This window comes from Danio rerio, chromosome 23 (genome assembly GCF_052040795.2).
Source record: "Danio rerio strain M-AB ecotype USA chromosome 23, GRCz13ab, whole genome shotgun sequence".
In the NCBI taxonomy this organism is placed as follows: domain Eukaryota; kingdom Metazoa; phylum Chordata; class Actinopteri; order Cypriniformes; family Danionidae; genus Danio; species Danio rerio.
In genome coordinates this window covers 28,558,289-28,576,540 of record NC_141043.1, presented here as the reverse complement: position 1 = coordinate 28,576,540, position 18,252 = coordinate 28,558,289, and the positions used below count along the sequence as shown (strand labels likewise).

The 18,252-nt window shown below is 33.8% G+C and overlaps 1 protein-coding gene across 2 annotated transcripts in view; it reads left to right on the top strand.

Moving 5' to 3' along the window:
• lrp1ab (low density lipoprotein receptor-related protein 1Ab) overlaps positions 1-18,252 on the top strand; it is a 223,510-nt gene that overhangs the window by 96,030 nt on the left and 109,228 nt on the right. For both annotated transcript variants that reach the window (XM_087307138.1, XM_087307137.1), the window contains exons 7-12: positions 9,679-9,841; positions 11,984-12,206; positions 13,260-13,449; positions 14,069-14,212; positions 15,803-16,039; positions 16,123-16,303. In XM_087307138.1, coding sequence (XP_087163264.1) covers positions 9,679-9,841; positions 11,984-12,206; positions 13,260-13,449; positions 14,069-14,212; positions 15,803-16,039; positions 16,123-16,303 — 1,138 coding nt within the window. The remainder of the gene's footprint in view (positions 1-9,678; positions 9,842-11,983; positions 12,207-13,259; positions 13,450-14,068; positions 14,213-15,802; positions 16,040-16,122; positions 16,304-18,252) is intronic.

Here is an 18,252-nt window from a genome sequence, read left to right as displayed (position 1 = left end):
AAATGTAACTATTCTTTATGTTGGTCTGTTTAGAGGCTAATTCATACAAGTTCAGTTGTTAACAAATGTACGGTTTTAAAAAGGAGGCATAATGCTCAACCCTGCCCCTAAACCCACGCAAATCGTACTAAATTGTGCAAATGAGATCATACAAATTCTCACGATTTAGCCACTAAATCAAAAAGAAACAGGTTGTCATGAGATTATTTTTGTAAAATGCGGGGTTTCATTTGTTCCACTTCCTTATTCCACTACACTTTTCTAAACCTTCGTTTTAATTGTTCGGTTGAAAATCTGTGCACAATAACAATATGCAAAACCAATGTCTTTAACATTTTATTTTAGTTTTTTACAGTCTATTTACAGTTGAAGACAAAATTTAACAGAGCAAAGAATTTTACACAATGTTTTCCTGATAATGTTGTTTCTTCTGAAACAGTAAGTTTCGTTTCTTTTATTTTGACGAGAATAAAAACAGTATTTGATATTTTTAAAACCATTTTAAAGTCAGTATTTTTAGCCCCCTTAAGCAATAGTTTTTTGTATTGTCTACAGAACGAACCACTGATATACAATGACTTGCATAATTAACCTTAAGCCTTTAAATGGCACTTTAAGCTGTATAGAAGTGTCTTAAAAAATATCTAGTAAAATATTATTTAATGTCATCATAGCAAAGAAATCAGTCATTAGAAAGAAGTTATTAAAACTATTATGTTTAGAAATGTGTTGAAAAAAATATCAAGGGGCCAATAATTTTGATGTATGTGCCCGATATAGGCAAGGGCCGGTATAAGATTCTGATGATATGATAACCTTGGATAAAAATATCACTGGTTCACGGTATCACAATATTGTGCTCACTGCTTTAAAATATATTCTTTTTCAATGTCTGGGTAAAAAACAAAAACTTTTTTCCCCTTTGAAAACAATTTATTTAATTTTTTTTGAAAGATTTATAATTTGGAGCACTAAACATGTTCAAAAGATTCATTAATAATTCAAAAGATTACTTGACATCTGCTGTCTTAACTTGTTTCAAAAACACAGTTTTCTTTATGATCTAAAACTGCATCTTTGGATATTTTGTTCTGCTGGAGATACTGTTGTCCTTAAAAGTAAATCCTTGACTTTTTCTAACCGCGGTATACCTTAAATGGTTATCGTCCCATGCCTAGCCTGATAACACCGATATTTCATTATCATATTATTATTTTTTGTCAATCTGTTAATATGAGGAGAAGGGTGGGTCTTTTTAATGACTGAATATGTAGCAGGCAGTACTGTGATGCACAAGGTTTATGTGATGCTGCAATGGCTGCACTGCATTCACTTGAACGGCCCAGTTAAACACAGAGGGAGTGATTTATAACTGTTGCATGCTGGGCAGATGAGCTCTCCAGATGTGCCCCGTGACCGCTGTCCCCCGTAAAAAGCCTGAAAGCCGAGCAGGACACTCATCTTCATTGTGTTTGGAGGGGTGTTGGGCGAGTGGATGTCCCTGCTGTGACTTATGAACCTAAATGGTGCATATTGCTTCTCTCTTAGTCATGCTTAAGGGTGTCATGATGCTTCATTGGTTCAAGGCGTCCTTGCCGCTGGTTGTGTAAGAGCTGTCCTGCAGTTTTAATAATGTTCTACATCTAGTCCAGATGTATCGGAGTGCTCGAGTCTGCTGGTGTGTTCATTCAGTCATGAAGTGTGACTGATGTGTCCTCACATACATTTAGTTGAAGTCAGAATTATTAGCCCCCCCTGTCTATTTTTTCCCCAATTTCTGTTAATGGAAATTAGATTTTTTTTTTTTTTACACATTTCTAAACATAATAGTTTTAATAACTCATTTCTAATAATATATTTTAAGATATTTAATATGATATTTTTCAAGATACTAGTATTCAGCTTAATTTTGTATAACATGTCTTTACAATAATTCAAACCCCAATACCCAAAACCTACACAGACATGTTTAGGGTAAAATAAAAATTAACAATAATCCTGATAAAATAATAAATGTATTGATTAATATAAAAAAAGAAATCTAATTAGGCACCAATTCACATTCCACAGCTTCAGACTTCCAAAGCTTCTTCAATAGCTCATTTTTCACAAAGTTCACACAATTCAGAGGAGTTTTTTTATTATTGAATATGTGAGCTTTTCAAGAGCCAAACATGTTATAAGGTTTCTCAACCAAAGTTTAATAAAGAGGCGAATAACATTTTTCCAACATTAAAATTAAACATAAATCAATCAATTTTCTTTCTTTAGTAGACAAAGCACATCTGTGTTCTTACATATTCAATATACATAATCCAGGACTTAATTAAAGTGCTATTTAAAGGTTTCACTATGTTAATTACGCAAGTTAGGGTAATTAGGCAAGTCATTCTATAATAGTGGTTCTTTCTGTAGACAATCAAATTGAGACAATCGAAACAAAATAATGCTTAAGGAAACTATTAATATTGACCTTAATGTTTAATTTTTTAACTGCTTTCATTGTAGCCGAAATAAAACAGAAGAAAAAAATATTTTAGGAATTACTATAAAAATTTCCTTGTTCAGTTTAACATCTTTTTGGAAATATTAAATTCATTCATATTTTGACTTCAACTGTATCTCTGGTGTGTTATTTTCACTTTCATGAAGCCTTGCTGCACTTTAGAAATGGCCTACATGTGCTTTAACTGTTGCGGCAAAAGCTAAGCTCTTGTGTGGTATTTTAATAATAAACAAAATGATTGATGGGAGTTTAAATTGGATGTTAATAGTGTCGCTAAATGAGCCTGGTGCCTGGCAGCATATTAGCGTAAATTGTTTAGTCAAGTGCTAATCTGTAAATCAGCTGTTGATTTTGTTTGTTTTTGTTTCAGTCGTTGCTTGTGTTTTTGTTGATGAAACAAATGTTGCTGGTGTATTATTTTTGCAACAGTCAATCCCCTTGGGTTTGCCTCGCACACTGTAAAAAATGCAGGGTTCCACAGACATGGGCCGGTACAATTTTCTGACGGTATGATTACCTTGGATAAAAATATCCAAGATATGTTTCCCAGTATCACAGTTACTGCTCTAAAATAAGTTTTTTTGAAATGTCTTAGTAAAAAAACAACATTAATATTTCATTTTAGGAAACATTTATAATATTTTGGAGCAGTAAGCCTAAATTATTAAAGTAAATAATTGACTTCTGCTGTCTTCAATAGTTTCGAAAACAGATTTCTTTAAAACACCTTTACATATATCTTCGGAACGGTATATCCTAATATTTTTGCGGTTTTAATACCTTGAATTTTCCTGACCATGGTAAACCTTTAAACCGGTTATCATCCCATGCCTAGGTCCACACAATTCATTCATATTGTCGATAATATAATCAATTAAGCTAACTACAGATTTAACAAATTTAATTGGATTGAACATAAAATAATTAAGTTGTTCCAACAAAAGCTCAATAACTGTGTCATTTCAGCTTATTTTAAATAAGTAGTTTAAACAAGCAACACAAATAAAGTAACTTTATATAATAGTTACAGTAGAGTTTGAGTAGTATTCATATGTAGATGTTGTTGTTTTTAACAATAAAGATTACTTGCATGTTTATGTCCCACTAGGTAACAGATATATAGAACCAGTGGTGTTTTTGATGTGCCTAATAACATATACACAGAACTGATATTTCTTTAAGATTTGAATACAATTTTTGGACAAATAACCACAGCTCTGAACTGAACATGCTCTAAATATTTCAGATTTTATGCAAGTACTGTTATTCTGATTTTGTCGGTTATTTTAATGATCTTAATAACAAAAATGTATTTATGTGAGTTGTCCAAAATGTACAATATTCATGTTACAAATTGAGACATTGATTATCAGTAATTTTCTAGTGTATAGTATAACAGATGCTAACACATGCCACAATAAAAAATTATTTGATATTTACACACAAAATAAAATATTGTCATTATTACTTAATATTTAACTTCATGAAACAATGAAACCTATACCTATATAACATATAAGATGAATGGGTAAATGGCTAACAGTTAAGCTAATTTTAAGATGGCAGCTTGATTCTTTAATAAAGTTCTTCTTACACAGTAAAACGTGATGAGTAAAATCATTGCTTTTAAAGCCATTAGTTGACTACTTAAAGTGAGTAAACTTCTTCTCAATCTGATATAAAATGAATAGCAAATTAAGTTAAGTCAATTTAAAAGTTCCATTTTTTTTACATTTCCCCCCAATTCCTTTTTATTATATTTTAACATGTGCATGCACATTTCCATGTGTCAGATTTAACATAAACCAACAAACAAAACAAAAGGCCTCTTAGTATTTTTTCATAAATATATGCTTCGTCTTTTTTAACTTAATCTCCTTGGAATATAAGTGAAATAAAAAAAATGAAAGGAGACATTGGTATATTAACCTCAAGAATATTTTTTACAATTTCTTTCACGCCTTTCCAAAAGTTCTGTATTTCTTTACATTCTCATATACAGTGATACAACGTTCCTTTATGGCCCCTGCATCTCAAGCAAGTATCTGGAATATGGAGTTATGTAAATCCTCATCAACCATGTATATTGTAACAGTTTCTTTTTGTTTCAATGTATGTCCCCACTAACCAATACAAAGTATCAATATTTTTAACATTTAGATTTTGTTTTTGACCATCTGTTTATGTGTCTAATAGTGATAGACAGAACCAATGTTTTTTTAACATAGTTTTTGACAGTCTTATGTTTCCGAGAACCGATGTTAAGTAACAATATTTCATAATAGCTTTTTACATGGTAGCAAGATGATTATGCACACACAATATACACATACCCAATTCACTAACAGGGAATGTATTAAGTGACTTTACAGTTATTTTACTTTGCACATGGCTATTTGTGGTGTTGTGATGTGCATTATTTCTAAGACCCTGTTTTATGCACTTTTATCATTTTGACTCATATATTGTTTACATATTATATATTGTTATTTGAAGCATCAGCATTTTATATTCTATTCATCTGAGAGCTTCTGTAACTCTTGTTCGTTCACAAGAGTCCCTGCAGCAGCTCCCAGGCCTCAAAGACACTCAACGCTTTGTTCTGCTCAGCCTTCTTATATATCTTGTGTTTCTGTTACTGATATAGTTAAGCTTTACTTTACTAGTAGCTTTGGAACATTGTATTAACTTCCATAGTTACACTTTTATATATTCAGTCACATGCCTGTATCGGCACCCGCTTAGCAAGCAATCGAAGCAATCTTTACTTCCCCTAATCTATTTTTCCTTACATTTCTTCTTTCAAAATCCCTTTAGCTTTAATTTCACAAGCAATCTCAGTTTATAACCACGTTTGGTACCTTTCCCTTTTACTAAAATCAAATATATATTGATTTTATTCTTTGCAAAGAATACTGTTGGTTTGACCGTCATGCATGAACACCTGTAGCTGCAGAGTGCGACACACAGGCTAGCCAGACACCAGGTTGTATCTATTTCCCTTTCATCAATCCCCACTTTGTCACAGATGACACCTACCATTAGATTTTAGAGCCAGGATTTACACTTATTGATCGCATACACTACCTGACAAAAGTCTCGTCATCGATCCCAGTTGTAAGAGTAACACATAATAACTTGACTTCTAGTTGATCATTTAGAAAAGTGGCAGAAGGTAGATTTCTCAGATGAATCATCTGTTGCATCACAATAATCACAAATACTGCAGAAGACCTATGGAATCCGCATAGACCTGAGAATCTCACGGAAATCAGTCAAGTTTGGTGAAGAAAAATTAATGGTTTAGGGTTACATTCAATTTGGGATGTTTGAGAGATTTTCAGAGTGGATGGCAACATCATCAGCCTGAGGCATCAAGACATTTGTGCTGCCTATTGCATTACAAACCACAGGAGAGGGCAAATTTTTCAGCAGGATGGCGCTCCTTTTCATACTTCAGCCTCCACATCAAAGTTCCTGAAGGCAAAGAAGGTCAAGGTGCTCCATGATTGGCCAGCCCAGACACCATATATGAACATTATTGAGCATGTCTGGGGTAAGATAAAGGAGGAGGCGTTAAAGATCAATCCAAAGGATGTTGATGAACTCTGGGAGTCCTGCAAGAATGCTTTCTTTGCAGTCATTGCAGATATGTATGGATGCAGTCCTTCAAGCTTATACACAATATCAATTCTTTTTCCACTGCACCACGTCTTTAAATTTTATACTGATCCTTATTTCTATTAAGTGACAAGACTTTTGTCTAAGCAAAGTCAGACCTTACTGTCCTGATCAAATAATTGAAAATGAAGGCATGATCCTATTTTATTTAGGTAAAATCTAGAGGCTTTGATAGCAAATTTGTTCCTAAAACTAGATTAGGCGACAACACTTTTGTCAGGTAGTCTGTTTAAAAGCTATGTTTTTGTATCATCTTTTCTTAGAAAGACATATGTTTCTTAATATATGGTGTTTCTAGTAAGAAAGAGAAAAGTTTTATAGAAATTAAGGTTTTAGTAATAATAAAAATAAAATTTTCCACCACAGAGGACTAATAATATTGACCTTAAAATGTTTTTTTTTTAATTTAGAAACTGCTATAAAAAACTGAACTGAATAAAACAAATAAGACTTTCTCCAGAAAAAAAAAATATTATATTAAAAAGTGTGAAAAATGTCTTGCTCAGTTAAACATCATTTGGGAAATATTTGGAAAGGAACAAAAATTCACAGGAGGGCTCGTATTATTGACTTCAACTGTATATTTTTAAATGATTTAATGCTTTCATTCTGAAGGAACAAGGGGTTACAGGAAGATGAGTTTGATTTAGCAGAATGAAGTGTCCTGTGGAATAGCATGTCTTGTACAGTTTTGCGCAACAGGTACTGTGGGTGTTTGTTTTGCAGTGCGAGAGGGAGGAGGGTTTCATGTGGCCTGGAGGTAGCTTCGTATTTCCCGGTAGGGCTGCCTTTTACTGGACTTTGTAGAAAAGTGTGAGAACTGTTTGCATCTGGGTTGCACAACAAGGACATGTGCTTATGTCTGAGGATCATTAGTGGATGCTTGCAAAAAAAAAAAAAAACTCCAGTCAGTAACAGGAAGTACGGTGGCAGCTGTTGCAACACTAAGCATCATGGGAGGCACCGCACAGCTGGAGCTCTGCACAGCCCGCGCAGAAAGAGTCTTATTGTTGGAGATGAGAAAGAGAAACTCAGTATTCGGTGAATTACCATTTCAAACTCTTTTCCCAGAAATGGGGATATCTGTGCAGCCAAGTCCAGCCTCCCTGTGTGGGGAAAGGTGCAGTACTGCAGTGTCAGGTTTTAACAATATACTGTAGCTTTACGCTTTTCATCGTATTGTCTTGGTATAGTTTTTGCTTCTTTTCCTCCCACTAGCTGTCTTTTTAATTGCTGTGATGCTAGAAATGGGAAAGAAACACAGAGTGAGTAATTGTCTTGTGACAGTGAGTCAGAGTTTCTCACACAAACACACACACAGATGCATGCATTTGCACAGACATGCATAAAAACCCACTGAGCCGTATTCGTAAAACACAAGCAGAACTAGTTTCTGTGTAAATCATGTGTACAACAGTTTGTTACATAAGTGTTGCATTCAGTTCGGTGCAACGTTTGACGTCAGAATGAATTAATGAGTGATTTAGATTAATTGGTTTTGCTTGTGTTTTGTAAGCTGGGCTTGTTAATGTTTTTATATGAAGCTTGTCGTGTCAGACTATTCATGTGTATTTACTTTTAATTTGGTTTATCTATTGAAATATTTGCTGTCATTAAGATTATTTTATTTAACAGGGATGCATTAAAATGGCAAGCGAGTTTTAATACATTTCATTGGGTTTCCAAATACTTCAGTTTAAAATAAAAAAAAAATTAAGCAGCATGACTTTTTTTTGTTTATTATTTATTTATTTATGTATTTATTTTTGTTTATTATTAAATGTTTATTGAACTTTTAGATTTTAAAATTATTATATGACACTGAATTGAAGACTAAAGAAATGACTGTTGAATAAAATAAAATAACTGAATAAATGAAATTTTAAAATACATTAAAAGGATTTAAAATTGCAATGGCAGTGCACAAAATGAGTATTCACATAGTTACTGGAAGCAGAGGGGATATCAATTGAAATGCATTTAAAAATCTTGCTGAGCACACAATTTAAAAAAAAAGTCACTTAAGGAAAACAAATGAAAAAATATGAAACAGAAAGAAAATCACAAAGTTCCACGTGACAAGATTTCAGTAAATGTTTTTGTGGTTTGATTTTCTTCAACATGACTTGTAAGTGTTGATTTATTCACTTATATTTTAACCTTAATAATAAAATAGTGTTTGAGAGAAATCAAATAAATCTTAATGAGCAAGTTAATAACCCTTGTTTTGACAAGTATTAAACACATCGTGTTTTTTTCCGGGGAATATTATTTCTAAATAAGCTATTGACATAAATTGAGCCACATCTTGGTAAAAACCCAAACAAGACAAACATAAAACGAGTTATGTGTAATAACATTGACACAATTAGAAATTACTGAACTACTGAGGTGTATTTGATACTTTAAATAAAAGGTTTTTTTAGTGAAGGAAGCTTAAAGACAACTGTCATAAGTCCTGTGCATTGCTCTGGTGTGAGAATGTGTAAAAATCTTGATGGTTCTGTGAGTCTCGTCTATCAAATCTGATCTTTAATTTGTATTTTATACTGGATTCAAGTCAGGTGATTGGCTGGGCCATTCTATAGATTGATTTTCTTTCTCTAAAGCCTATTCTGAGTTTCCTTGGCTTTTCGGTCATGTTCTTGCTAAAATGTTTACTCTGGTTTCATCTTCATCATCCTAGGAATGTAGATGTTTTGTTGAAGCGGCTAATATTCATTCACAATGATGAAGAGCAGAGGGCTGGATAACTACTGAGAGATTTGAGAGGGGTCTGGATGCATTCCTGGTGCAGTGCAATCTGAGTTGAATCAAATGTTTTTTAATGTACTTACCTAATGCACTTACCTAACCCAACTCGTCACCGTGACATCACTCACGTCATTGAGTGCACTGGGTCTGACATTGAATCGCTGATCGATGCAATCTCATCCTGCATCATAAAGGCTGCATCCAGATACTATTGAGAGATTTCAGCTGCTGTCTGGGCTTTCACTGCCTTTCTGCCCCTCCCTTTCTTCATGTGTTCAATACCTTTTCTCTGCGTCATTTAATTTTATTACACATCACTTAATTTCCAAATAAATTAATCTTGTTTCCTTTGCATATGTGTTCAATACTTATTTTCTCGCTGTGTATTTTTACAAAAAATGTGTCTGTTAAATGTAAAAAGATAGACATTTTGTCAATGTAGAAGAAAAAAAGTCTGACAGGCTTAAGTTAGTACCATGGAGATTGCAAAGCACAGTGAATGTATCTGTCGAACTTTTCCTCTGATAGTAGCCTGATAATGGGACTTTATTTCACACTCATACACAGATACAAACAACCTGAAGCACTTCTTAACACATACTTCTTCTTGTTTCCTGAGATTTGTGCTCCTTCATGATGCAGCATCTTTCTGCTGAGTCGGACAGGAGCTGCAGTTATGACTAAAATAAAGCAAACTTGTCTCAATCTAACAAAACTTCTCTTTCTTTGTCTTCTAGATATGGAGCAAATGGCCATTGACTGGTTGACCGGAAACTTCTACTTTGTGGATAATGTGGATGACCGCATATTTGTATGCAGTAAAGACGGCTCCATCTGCGTGATCCTGCTGGATATGGAGCTCTACAGCCCTAAAGGAATCGCTCTTGACCCTGCCATGGGGTAAGATGCTGCTGCAAAAAGTGCCGCTCACTTTTTCACTTTTGCTCTCTGCACTGTCTCAGCTATGTATTTTTGGTTTGGTGATGTGATGAATTGGCAACATCCCAGTATCAGTTCCTCAACTGGAGATCCTTTTTTCACGATAAAAGCATATGGACTTCTTTAGCTTCCTGTAATAATTAGATGAGTATAAGATAGTTCTGCAACAGAGTCATCTCTCATAGCTCCGCCAGTTCGTGGAAAAAGGGTAAAAAGTCAATGACAAAGAAAGAACAGAAAAAATGAAGAAAGAGAAGCATGTTTAAGCTAAAAACATAAGATGAAAAAGGTATCTTGCTAATAAGTATCAACAGCGCTTAATGGAATTATTATTATTATTATTATTATCATTATTATTATTAAATCTAATTTAGTTATTAATGTTTTTGTGTCAGTTAAGTAGTTGAAGTTATTTTAAAACAAATCATTTGGTATTCTGCTAATTAAAAGATATTGGGGTAAAATAATGTTTAATAAAAATAATATTATTAGTTTATTAATTAATTATTTTTTAATGATGATAATGATGATCATTATGATTAATAATATTATTAAAATTATTCATTCATTTATTCATTAATTTTCTTTTTGGCTTAGTCCCTTTATTATTCCGGGGTCACCACAGTGGAATGAACCACCAACTTATCCAGTTGCAACCCATCTCCGGGAAACGTCCACACACACACTCATTCACACTCATACACTACGGACAATTTAGCCTACCCAATTCACCTGTACCGCATGTCTTTGGACTGTGGGGGAAACCAGAGCGCCCGGAGGAAACCCATGCGAAGGCAGGGAGAACATGCAAACTCCACACAGAAACGCCAACTGACCCAGCAGAGGCTCAAACTAGCGACCTTCTTGCCTACTGTGCCACTGCGTCACCTATTGTTATTATTAATATTATTATTTCCTTTATTTCACCAGGAAAAAGCACATAGAGATTAAAAATCTCTTTTACAAGCACGTCCTGGTCAAGATTAAGCAGTATACAGTTCACATGAGTTTAACAAACAAACAAATCAACAAAAAAACTGTAACATCATTCATCCATCAAAACACATACAATGACAGTTAAAACTAGTCAGAACAACAAATTCCAAATCATTTTAAATCTTTAAAAAAAAGTTTTTTAAAAAACTTTTTTTTTTTTAGAAAATGGTTAAAAGCCAGGAGTGAAACCAACTCTTTAAACTGCAACTTGTTTGGAGGTTATTCCATGCAAGAGGTGTTGCCTTTTTAAAAGCCTTTTCCCCCCATTTCAGTATGCGCCATATAGTTCCTATAATAAAAAATATAAATAAAATTCCTCAGAGTCCGAAAGCTATAGCTTTTATTTATTTATTTATTTTTTATTTTTTATTTTTTTTTTTACAAATGTAAGTTTACAGATATGAGGGGAGTAAACCCAGAATAGATTTAATGATACACTGGGTCTGGACAGAATGACTTTAAATCATATCATGAAAAGTGAAGTTACTAAATGTTTTCTAAAAGCAATGTAAATTATTGGGGAAAAAACTAAATAATAACCAAAAATCCTAAAAAAAAATATCGGGTCGACACGGTGTCACAGTGGGTAGTAATGTTCCTCTACAGCAAGTAGGTCACTGGTTCGAGCCCCGGCTGGGCCAGTTGTCATTTCTGTGTAGAGTTTACATGTTCTCCCCGTGTTGGCCTTGGTTTCCTCCAGGTGCTCCTGTCTCCCCCACAGTCCAAAGACTTGCTTTATAGGTTAATTGAATAAACAAAAATGTCCGTAGTGCATGTATATGTGTGAATGAGAGTGTATGGGTGTTTCCTAGAGCTGGGTTGCAGCTGAAAGGGCATCCTTTGCGTAATACCATATGCTGGATAAGTTGGCGGCTCATTCCGCTGTGGCAACCCCTGATTAACAAAAGGACTAAGCCAAAAAGAAAATGAATGAATGAATGAATCTTGAAAATAGAAAATGTTTTACTGTCAAAATTGAGTCATTATTTATTTATTTTTTTAAAATATATATTTAAATTTGATTTATTTATATTTCTGTCATGACTTGTTTTTCTTCAATTCCCTAAAGCATACACTTCATTCATAATAATTTTTCTTTTCTTCCAGAAAAGTGTTCTTCACAGATTATGGCCAGACCCCAAAAGTAGAGCGCTGTGATATGGACGGGCAAAACCGCACCAAACTGGTGGACAGTAAAATCGTCTTCCCTAACGGCATCACTCTGGACCTGGCCAACAAGCTGGTGTACTGGACTGATGCTTACTTAGATTATATTGAGGTGGTGGATTACGAAGGCAAGAACCGGCACACCATCATTCAGGGCTTACTGGTATGTCTGAAGTGTCACACTTGTGTGTCTTTGTGAACGCCAAACACATGCCTGCTGTAAAAGATGTGTTTGTTTGGAGCCTTGACCTCCATCTCAGGATGTTACTGACATCGACGTCATTATCACTCATGAGTTTGTGGAACTGAGAGAGTCACACGATCATCAGGACTGAAAGATCAGCATTAGATCATCCGAAACATTGTGCAAGTGCATTGTGTCTGGAAACATTTCAGTCCTGGTTTACATTCAGTGTATCGCCAAAATAAACACTACTTGTTGTACCTTGCACTGTTAGTGTTAAAATTGTCCTACTTAAGTTAATATATTTTGCTCTTTTTTATTTTCAAATACATTTTTTTTTCCTTAAATATTTCCCAAGTGATGTTTAATGGAACAAGAACATTTTCACAGTTTTTTACTATCATATTTTTTTCTTCTTGAGAAAGCAGTTTCTAAATTTTGTAAACAATTTTGAGGTCAATATTATTAGCCCCCTTAAGAAGTTCTATATTTTTTGTTAATTGGCTACAGAATTAACTACTAACTTGCTTATTTAATCTAATTAACCTACGTAAACCCTTTAAGTTCCACTTTTAAGAAAATATTATGTTCTGTCTTCATGGCAAAGACCAAAGAAAATAGTTATTAGATATTTTTTATTAAAACTTATGTTTAAAAATGTGTCTCCTTTAAACAGCACTTGGGAATTAATTTGAAAAGATTTTAAATTTCAATCATTTTAACATCAACTGTATCATATCATGAATCAGTCAGTTAATAACACTGAAGATACAGAAACCAAATGTCTCAAAAGCAATCTAGAATTTTTCTGTTATGCATTAAAATATTCTATAAAAAAACGAAGCATTGATTTTAAATGCTTTGAATTGATTATTGAATTAAATTGTCATCATCAATAGTTTGAATTGGTTTAGTTCAGTTTATATTTATAAATTTATTTCATTTTTATATGTGGTGTGGCAAACACTATGCTCTGCCATGTATTTAATTAATATATAAATTTTAATCTTTTCATTCTGCTTGTTTTGGCAGATTGAGCATCTGTATGGTTTAACAGTGTTTGAGAACTATCTGTATGCCACCAACTCTGACAACGCCAACATGCAACCCAAAACCAGCGTCATCAGAGTCAACCGATTCAACAGCTCTGACTTCCAGGTGGTCACGCGTGTGGATAAAGGTGGCGCTCTTCATGTTTACCACCAGAGACGCCAACCCACAGGTACAACACAAAAATGCTTTTTTTTTTTCAATTTCTAAATTCAAAAATAGGGAAGCATTTCAAGCAGTCTATTCTGTATGTCATGTTTTTTATATTTGATTTTATTGAAAAGTTGGAATTTATTTATTTAAATTCAGCTTAATTTTTATTGCATTTTGGCACAGAATGTTCATAAATGGCAAAAATATTTGATCTTATTTGGCTACTTTTGGGCAAGGATGAAAATCTTCTTTCTGCTGATTGGTCAACCAAAAATCTGACCGTACAGTTCTACATAACAATTTAAAAAAACCTGTGTACACTTACATTTGTACAGGCTATTTTTTTTGTTTGTTTGTTTTTTTACAAATGCATTTAATGTCTTTCACAAAAATTAGACTGAATAATGGATGGATACAAATCTGCTTGACGCACTCATTAAGATGTGTACTTTTCTGTACTTCTCCAACTGGCTCTTTTTGTGTCACATTAATTTATTTTATTACATTTTTAAACACGCTCTGTAATTTATTAAATACTGTAGTCAGAAAAATCCCAAAGATATTTAGCATTTTATTTACTGTGGTTTCTCCATTGGTTCCTTATGGCAAAATAATGTGTTCTGTCTGTTTTCATGCAGTACGCAGTCACGCATGTGCTCTGGATCCGTTTGGGAAGCCTGGCGGATGCTCTGATATCTGCCTTCTGGCTAACAGCCACAAAACCCGAACCTGCCGCTGCCGCTCTGGCTTTAGCCTTGGCAGTGATGGAAAGTCCTGCAAGAGTGAGTAAAATGTCATTCTGTCCACCCTCAATTAGTTCCAAACACCATAACCTTATATGCGTAGTTGACAAATAGGCAGTTTTTTTTTTTTTTCTATTTATGTTTGAAGTCTGATGTTATAAAATGAAATATAAGAAGTCACTATCTTTATCAATTCTTTTAATGTGTTGGTGTTAAATTGTCCTACTTAAGTTAATATATTATATATTTTGCCGTTTTTATTTAAAAATGTTTATAACTTTTTTTATATTTCCTAAAGGATGTTCAATGGAACAAAAACATTTTCACAGTATTTCCTATCCTATTTTTTTCTTCTGGAGAAAACAGTTTCTACATTTTGTAAACAATTATGGGGTCAATATTAATAGCCCTCTTAAGATGCTCTATATTTTTTTTGTTTATTGTCCACAGAACCAACTACTAAACAACTCTTAATAATATAAAAATTGGGTGAGAGTGATTTCTCTTCATTGTTCTACACTTCTCTTCATATAGTGCTATTTATTTGAAATTAAATTATATATTTATATTAACAAAAATATTTTTATAATATGAAAATATTATACAAGAATAATATTTTTAATAATATAAAATGAAAGTAAAAAATATTCAAATAAAATAAATAAATTAATTTTATTTTATTAATTTATTTTTTTAACCTGGTGGTCATTTTCAATAAATAGGCATGTCAAACCAAAGGACAACAGAACTTAACTTTATAGTGGTTCCAAAAAACAGTTAAGACTAAAACAGGTGCACGTTGTGGGTTTTTCACAGGGCTTCAGTCACAACTTAACACAGTCCTTGAACTAATTAAAGTGACTGCCATTTACAAAGATTGTAGTTTGTATTGATGGTATTTATACTGTGAATTATTTGGCTTTTCTTATTTTTATTTTCTTATACTTGGTTTAGCAGTAATCAGATTGTTTTAAACCTGTTTTGCTCATCTATAAATGCCAATTTGCAATTGATGTATTATTTATTATTTATTTATTATTTAATTTATGTATTCATTTTCTTTCTTTTTTTGTCTCTTTTGTTTGTACTGTTCTTCACATTTGTATACTTAAGCAAATGTTAGTAAAAAAAATAATAAAAAGATAGCCAATTCTAAAATTAGGCCTGAGGTGTTAATGATTTTATGATTCTCTTTTTAATTGATGCTTGAGACTGTCGTAGGACGGTTTTAAGATTTGACTCAAAAATGTAAAATATTTAGTAACATTGTAGTTTTTATAACAAGAGGTCCATGGAAGAGAAAGTAATGTTTAACTGTTTACTAAGTATTAAGTGATTCATTTATTCATTTTCATTTCGGCTTGGTCCGTTTATTAATCTGTGGTCACCACAGCGGAATGAACCACCAACTTTTCCAGCATATGTTGTACGCAGCGGATGCCCTTTCAGCCGCAACCTAACACTGGGAAAATATTAAGGATGACAATACAAATTATATTTAATTTTGTCATGTGTGATGGTGAAAATGCAATGTCTCTTTAACAACCCATATATTATTGTTATATAACAGTATTATCCATTACAGCTATTTTATTTTTCTATTTATACTTTGTTATATATCCTATACAGAACCAGAGCATGAGCTGTTCCTGATCTATGGTAAAGGCCGGCCTGGAGTCATCCGTGGGATGGATATGCATTCTACTGTTTATGACGAGCACATCGTCCCCATTGAAAACCTGAATAACCCGAGAGCGCTGGACTTCCATGCAGAGACCGAATTCATCTATTTTGCTGATGCCACAAGCTACATCATCGGCAGGCAGAAGCTTGACGGCACTGAGAGAGACATCATCGTCAAAGATGGTGAGTGATGCTGGATGTTATTATTAGGTTGAATTTGATGGACAACTCCTCCACATCTCTTCTTGCACCTCTCTGCTCCACAGGTATTCACACAGTAGAAGGTATAGCTGTGGACTGGATGGGGCAAAACCTGTACTGGACTGATGATGGACCCAAAAAGACCATCAGTGTGGCCAAACTGGAGAAAGCCTCTCAAACACGCAAAACTCTCATTGAGGGCAAGATGACCCATCCGAGAGCCATAGTGGTGGACCCGTCTCATGGGTAAGACCTGATGTCACTGCTTAATTATGATAGTTCTAGTATTTTATTGGGTATAGGTTTTTTGCAACATTAGTTGGGATGGGTACCAAAACTTGGTACTTTTTCGATATCGGTGCTACATTATAAAAGACTGAAGTATCGATAAGCTCTGACGTTAATTTATAGTTGCATAATTGAACTGATCAACCTTTTCTAATTTGCTATATTTAATATTCGTCTGCACAGTTGGAAATCTCACATCATTATGCCAGCAGTTGATCACCTAAATTAGTAAAACATTAATAGTTAAATAAACACAAACATTTGGTTACAATGAAAACAGCATTTTTTCTGCAGTAGCCTAAATAAATCTTAAACATTAAAAATGCTTTTACATCAGCTGTATTTACAAATATAGCCTATGAATAATAAATAATATAGCCTAATTAATAAACTATGCTTATTAAGAAATTGTAAAAAAAACAAAAAAAAAAAACAGCTTATTTTTACATTGCAAGATGCTCCAAAACTGTATTAAAAACACAGTTAACTCCTAAAACACCATAAACACATTTGTGTGAATGCGTTAATAAAACAAAATCATAAACATTATGTCAGGGTTGGTGAGGGGAAATGGGGAAAAAAAGAGCAAGTACTCAAATGGAGGGAAATGGGAATGTATTAAATAATAAAAATAAAATAAAATGCAAAATAAACTTCCCCGAGGGGGAAAACATTAACAAAACAAATACATACACATACAAACAGGACTGGGCAGGCTGGCAAGGATGAGGACTGGAAACACGACAGAACTTCAAACAACGACTTGTGATGACGAACTGGCAAAGGACAGCAAACATGAGGGGTTTATAAATTGTAGGAAATTAACACAAACAGATGAACATAATTAACTAATAACGGGTAAACAAGGAGGGTGGGACTAGACAATAGACGGGAGAGAGCATGACACAAAGAGACAACACAAGCCATGCGCCCACATAAAACAAGACTAGAACACGCAGCCAATGAGAGAACTCATTAACCGCGTATTCATAGCACCACAAGCACGCGGTGCATGTAAACACGCACCATGTGCTAAACAACACACACTGAAGACTGAACGAAAGACACAAGTACACGATGAATGAAAACACTCACCGTGCACTCACACACGCAGCGTGCATGTTTCCTCCCAGCGCCAACGAAACTAAAACCAACTAGACTGAGACACTGGGAATGAAACACCATGCTGCAGACAGATGAAAACACAAACACGAATACAAGAGCGCGCTCGTCCGAGGCACGCAGAGCCCGCGCGGCTGCATCAAGCGGGAGCGCGCACACTCTGCGTACACCCACGTAGGCGCGCACACACAGAGACACACAATGACAGAAACAGGATGAGACAGAGCTAGTGTCCGAGCTCTGCCACCAAGACCAGAATTTAAGAGACCAGAGTGGCAGGACCCTGAAACATTTTGTCATTTACTGCATTTTGCAATGCTAAGAGGGTATTTTCGACTGCAGGGATGCTTGGTTTGCACAATAAACCACAAAAGGTCCCGACTTCTGCCAGAAAAGGCAAACATGTTGATTTTTCTCCAGAAGAGTGGTTAAAAACTAATTCTTTTACAGGAAAATTTTATTTTATTTTTTTTACAATTACTGGTTTAATTTTATTTTACATAAAATATGTAATAATAAAATAAAGTCTTGTTAATTCTGTTCAATTTGTTTTTGTTTGTTTCATAAAAACACTAAAAAAAGTACCAATAAGAGAACAGTTAAAGTAACAAACTGATAAGTAGTATCAATAAAAGTACTAATACCGTCAAAACCTTAATGGTATTCATACTTAAATATTAGCAAACCATTTTTCCAATATTACACATGTATGTATATTCATCTATTTGTAAATATCTGATTCTAGTTAATAGTATATTATGCTCATAGTACACCCATTTGTAAAT